Source organism: Centruroides sculpturatus, unplaced genomic scaffold (genome assembly GCF_000671375.1).
Source record: "Centruroides sculpturatus isolate CEXI.00-Female unplaced genomic scaffold, Cexi_2.0 scaffold124, whole genome shotgun sequence".
In the NCBI taxonomy this organism is placed as follows: domain Eukaryota; kingdom Metazoa; phylum Arthropoda; class Arachnida; order Scorpiones; family Buthidae; genus Centruroides; species Centruroides sculpturatus.
Genome location: NW_019384390.1, coordinates 492,882 through 498,357, shown reverse-complemented (window position 1 = coordinate 498,357; position 5,476 = coordinate 492,882). Strand labels below are relative to the sequence as shown.

Below are 5,476 nucleotides of genomic sequence, written 5' to 3'. Positions count from 1 at the left end.
GCGAACGAAATGACGTCATTCTCGTTTAACTCATTCGATTTTATGAACGCACCCACGCCATGTTTCGAGGCGATCCACCACATTGGAAAAGGAAGTTTGAAGGGCTGATTTAACAATACTTTTCAATGGTAAAGTAGCGCTATGTTTTATTCAATTGTAATTATTAATTTTTCATTGCGAATATGAGCATAAATATACTTTTTTCATCGAAATACATCAATATGAGAAAGATAAGAGAAACATAATTTATATACAGTACTTGCGACTAAACACTAATGACCATTTAAAAAAAAAGTAAATAAATATGCATAGATCTTATTTTAAAAATGATAATGTTGCAGTATAGTATAATCCCTATTACTACTTTATTTCTTCTCCAATATGGCGGTATCTTTAATTTAAATTTGAGGATCCAAATCTACGTGACTTCTCCTATTTTCTCTTTCTTCCTCATAGAAAATATCATTCAATTTTCTGATAATTTTCAGTGGAAAATCCAAAACATAGCGATTTTTTAAAGTTGAAAACGTTCTTGATAAGGTAAAAAAATTGATTTTTTTTATCTAAATTTTAAATTATTTCTTTTATTCATAAATTCTTTTTAATGTTAGCACCCACATGCAAGATTTAAAAGACGTCACACGAGATGTCCATTACGAAAATTATAGGGCACAATACATAACAAAGATATCTCAGCAGGCAGCTCGAGAGAGAAAGTGAGTTAAAAAAGTGATGGTGAAAAATAAATATTTTTTTATTACTTTTAATACTAAATGTATTCTAATTTTTTTAAGCAAACTTAGGAGGGATTCCGGACCGAATTTTGATACAATTTCCGAAGCAGATCGACTACTTCAACAAAAGGAAGAGGAGGTATGAAAATTCTTCTTTAAAATTAGTAAAAACAATTGCCAAAAATGGGGCATGCAAGTTTCTTTTTTCGGTAAGAAGTATCTATCAATAGAGAGAGAGAGCAAGCAATAAAGTTAAAGTCACTCTCTTCAACTGTGAAAAAGGCTTTTGTTCTAATTGTTTTTTAAAAAAAGAATCTCTAGAGTTGAATGTCTGTCAGTCATTTCGAGTAAAATACAGCTCGAAGTACTCGTACTTTTGATTAAATTTGATCCTTCTAATAAGAGCCAATCTCGGCTCTTATCATAAATAAGTAGAAGAGAATGTTATTTTTAATAATTTTAGTGAGAATTTCTGTAAAAAAAATAATTTAAATTCCTTTTTTTTTTTTTTTAGATTCGTCGAATGCAAGATATGTTGCAACAGATGCAACAGAAGCTGAGGGCAGCAGGAAAAGAACCTTTATCCGAATCCAAAATGGATGGAGATAAAAAAGATAGTGACAGTGTGGTTAATTTATAAATTTATAAAAGATTTCTACTATTAAAATTAAATTTTTTTATTATTATTACTATTATTATTATTACTCANCTTGACCAAAAGAAAAATGGACGTCAAAGAGGCTTATTTACTGTCTTGTTTTTCTTTTCTTTTTTTTTTTAAGCTTTTAAAATTCCATTTAATAAATTATAAATACGTATTAAATGAATAATTTGATAGTTAAATTGGAGCGAAAAATATATATATATAGACCTATATATAATAAAAGTCCGTCCCGAAGATTAAAAAGTAGAAAAGAAATGGAAGCTATCAATGGAATTGCGATCGATCTGAGTTTATAGTTCGTAGTGGCGATCGATTGTGTATGACTCAATCCCCATCATCCGGGCTCTTCACGTCGTTACAGTGGTGTACTGTTGGGTGGTTTAATTCTAAGGGTATCTTGCACTATAACGTAAAGTCGAGCATGTGCTGCTACCGATAACGATTCAACATGCACGGACAAGTGAGTAAAAATGTTTATTTATATCCGAATTTAATTATTTTCCTTCGTATATCCGCCATAGTCTATCATAAGACGGGGTTCTTGCCCTCTGGACAGTACGCGTTGATCGATACGCTTCATCAAAGATACGATTATATGACTTTACTCATTATTTAAGAAAAAAAATAAGAGAAAAGGGCGAGAATTAACCGTTGCATCTTGTATAATATTCAAATAATCGAACGAAATTTAACTCGCGACTTCCTCAAATATTGATTTTTTCCTGGCAAAACAACAATGCCGATGCAGTAAGTATGCCAACTGAATCAATTTGCTTGGCAATTTTTCTTACGTAGGTTATAAATATTGATTTTATTTTAACGTACGTCATTTTATTTGCTTTAAAATAAATAAATAATAATAAAAAAAAGCTGCATTGAAAGGTAAAGATGCCACTTTATATGCCACACACACACAAAAAAAAAAAAAAAAAATCCCTGTGTTTTAAATACATGCGACAATATGCAGATTTATGATTACGTGCATTCATCGAATGACGCAATGATCTAAACGTCACACAATATTAAAACATAATGGACTTCCGTAAGCGGGTATGATCATAACTGCGATACTTTAAATGATCGGTTACCGGGAAGGCAATGGTGCATCACGTGATATACGGTTTGTTCAATTGAAGTTGTGGGGAGAGGGTATGTGTATAGTCATTTTCATGATAGCAGTAGTGTTTTTGCTCCACCCAGCTTTCCATAAATAGACTAAAAAAGATCTTGAATGAGCGAGCTGCGAAGCTTTCGCGTTAGTTCATGAGTGAGATTAGCATGAAATTAGACAATGAAAGAAAAAGATTTAAACGTCACGTGAGTAACCTTTTACATTTTTTATAATTCTTAATATATTCTGTTTAATTTATTTACTGGAAAACATTCATTTTAAACCCCGTAATTACTATATAAGTATTGTTTGAGTCACGATTTAAGTTCTTACGTATACGAGGAGATAAAAAAAACGCGAAATATTTGAAATTCTTCATAAAAAAAACTAAACCTTTATGTTGTCTTTACTCTCCACCTGGATAATATTAAAGCAACATCCGTCAACCCCCACTAGAGACTGGGTTCATCTATCAAAACAACCCTTAAGTGGCAGGGTACCCCATAATCTAAATTAAGATTAAGTCGATAAAAACACAAGCTTAAACCACTTCAGATAAGATTATTTTCTATCGTAAATTATAATTTCTTTAATCTCTATTTAATAGAAAAAATATGTATATATTTAAATACAGTCGACCACCTTATAACACTTTTGATTATTCCGTATTATATGAATTCCATGTTGTACGAGTCACTTAGATTTTACAGTCGACCCCCCTTATAATCAACAGTGTTTATAAGGGGGGTCGACTGTACCCAATTTATCTATCTATATATATTTTTTAAACAGGGAGAAATCGGTTTCGCCACTCTTCCAGACCAAGTTCATCGAAAATCCGTCAAGAAAGGATTTGACTTTACTTTGATGGTTGTAGGTAAGTTTAATTATTATTTTTGACACTGTAACATTAAGCGTTAACGTATAAACAATTCCGAAAATTATCTCCTAAATGCTTAAATTCTTTATTTAAATGTTTAAAGTACGTTCATTGTTTCTACATCGTGTAATATTACAACTCTCTCTCTCTACTCAGATTCCAACTACCAGGATATGCAACTTTTTTTTTTTTTATTATTCTATAGTCAACAAGTGGCGACAAGTACTTTTAAATTTAAAACACTCCTAGCTAATCACTTCTTCTTTTTAAATATACAAATATTTCTTTTGTTTTTTTAATATAATTCCATCATTTTTTCTCATCCTCAGGTGAATCTGGACTGGGTAAATCAACTCTTATTAACAGCCTGTTCTTAACAGATATATATAAAGATAGAGTTGTTCCTAATGTGGAAGGTGAGTTAAAAACAAGTGTTTTTCTATGTTTTTTTTTTTTCTATACATTTAATAACAATCTATATAAAGTATATTTTTTTCTGTGTCTTGTTTTCTTTTTCTCTCTCTTTTGGGAAAGGTCAAATTGCATGTTTGTTTTTTAAAAAGTTCTGTTATGATTTAATGATGTATTCATTATAAAAAAAAGAAACATTAGCTATGAATGTAATCTTAAAACACTTTACTTTTATTATGAATAGTTGTAATTCCACTTACATTAATAAAGCTTTCCAGAACGTTGTTTATGTAAAACGTTTCTTTTTTTTTTTTTCTATTCAGAAAGGGTTGACAAGACAGTCGATATTCAAAAAACTACAATAGAAATCGAAGAGAAAGGTGTTCGATTGCGTTTGACAGTTGTAGACACTCCCGGATTTGGAGATTCTGTCAATTGTGAAGACAAGTAAGTAGCGAGTTTCTTTTTAGTTTCTTCACTACATAAGAGTTTCTTCATATATTTTTTAATGTATTTTAGCTATAAAACAATCGAAAAATATATAGACGAACAATTTAATCAGTTTTTTAAAGACGAGAGTGGCTTGAATAGGAAGAACATCGTGGATAATAGAGTTCATTGTTGTCTTTATTTTGTCCCTCCATTCGGGCACGGGTGGGTGATTTCTTTTCTTTTTTTTTTTTTTTTTTTTCTTAGCTCGATAGTGCGGTTAACCTCATTTGTATTAAATAATACGTTTAATATTTCTTCCAGTTTAAGACCCATCGATATAGAATTTATGAAACGTCTCCATCAAAAAGTCAATATCGTTCCGATAGTAGCTAAAGCAGATTCTTTAACAGCCGTAGAAATAAGAAGATTGAAGGATCGAGTAAGTAAAATATTTAAATTTTTTTTAATGTTTTTAATAAATTAAACGATATATCTTTTTTTTAGATTCTGAGAGAACTCGACGAACATCAAGTAAAAATCTATCAGTTACCCGAATGTGATAGCGATGAAGATGAGGAATTCAAGCAACAAGATCGAGAACTTAAGGTATTTTCCATTAAATTATGTTAATACAGGAGGTTGCGGCCGAAGTTTTCATCTCTCAAACGTTGAACGTCGAACGTCGAGCGGCGCTCGACGTTCGACGTTCACGTTTGAGAGATGAAAACTTCGGCCGCAACCTCCTGTATTTTTTACTTCTTTTAGTGATTAATACAGCAAGATGTTTCGCAACTCGAACATTCCAGTAACATTCTAAAAAGTAAATTAATGCACTTTTGTGACATTAATATCGTAATTACTATAGTACGTTAATTATATGTTATCTGATATGGATCATGCCTGACTGCTTCTAATCAGAAAGTATCCGTTGAATCTTTCAAACTCTCGAAGATAGTTTATATTTAGTCGGACAGGCATGAAATCTTTATTCGTTAAAAATCTCGTGGGCCAATCTTTTTTATTTTGGAATTTATGAATTAGTGATTCAATGGTTAATCCTTAACGTGGGTTTGCCATGTTTTTTTTGCATTTTTTTAAAGAAAAAAAACACTTGTTTTTTGCGTTCTGTTTAGTTGCAAGATGTTCACATTCGAATAGAATATTTTAAATAGGTATTAAATTATTTAAATTTAAAGAAAAGTATCTTTAAATACGGCAAAAATATCGTGCACAATAGTCGTAGG

The 5,476-nt window shown here is 30.8% G+C and overlaps 2 protein-coding genes across 2 annotated transcripts; both read left to right on the top strand.

Annotated features, from left to right (window-relative positions):
* Window positions 1-456: 456 nt before the first annotated feature.
* Window positions 457-1,435, top strand: LOC111618199 (septin-4-like). The gene is made up of 4 exons (XM_023359682.1): window positions 457-540; window positions 612-716; window positions 795-873; window positions 1,249-1,435. Exons 2-4 carry the CDS (start codon window positions 619-621, stop codon window positions 1,372-1,374), a joined length of 303 nt encoding a protein of 100 aa, XP_023215450.1. The 5' UTR covers window positions 457-540; window positions 612-618; the 3' UTR covers window positions 1,375-1,435.
* A 274-nt stretch (window positions 1,436-1,709) lies between these two features.
* On the top strand, window positions 1,710-5,136 carry LOC111618207 (septin-5-like). The gene is made up of 8 exons (XM_023359690.1): window positions 1,710-1,858; window positions 3,302-3,386; window positions 3,719-3,805; window positions 4,124-4,247; window positions 4,320-4,454; window positions 4,554-4,671; window positions 4,737-4,838; window positions 5,098-5,136. The coding sequence occupies exons 1-8, from the start codon at window positions 1,847-1,849 to the stop codon at window positions 5,134-5,136; spliced, it is 702 nt and encodes a 233-aa protein (XP_023215458.1). The 5' UTR covers window positions 1,710-1,846.
* The last annotated feature ends 340 nt before the right edge of the window (window positions 5,137-5,476 follow it).

Coding starts and splice junctions, on each gene's coding strand:
- LOC111618199 (XM_023359682.1), top strand. CDS start 619: ATGCAAGATTTAAAAGACGTCACACGAGATGTCCATTACGAAAATTAT. Junction 717..794: donor CAGGCAGCTCGAGAGAGAAA/GTGAGTTAAAAA, acceptor AATTTTTTTAAG/CAAACTTAGGAGGGATTCCG. Junction 874..1,248: donor TTCAACAAAAGGAAGAGGAG/GTATGAAAATTC, acceptor TTTTTTTTTTAG/ATTCGTCGAATGCAAGATAT.
- LOC111618207 (XM_023359690.1), top strand. Junction 3,387..3,718: donor CTTTACTTTGATGGTTGTAG/GTAAGTTTAATT, acceptor TCTCATCCTCAG/GTGAATCTGGACTGGGTAAA. Junction 4,839..5,097: donor AACAAGATCGAGAACTTAAG/GTATTTTCCATT, acceptor TAATTACTATAG/TACGTTAATTATATGTTATC.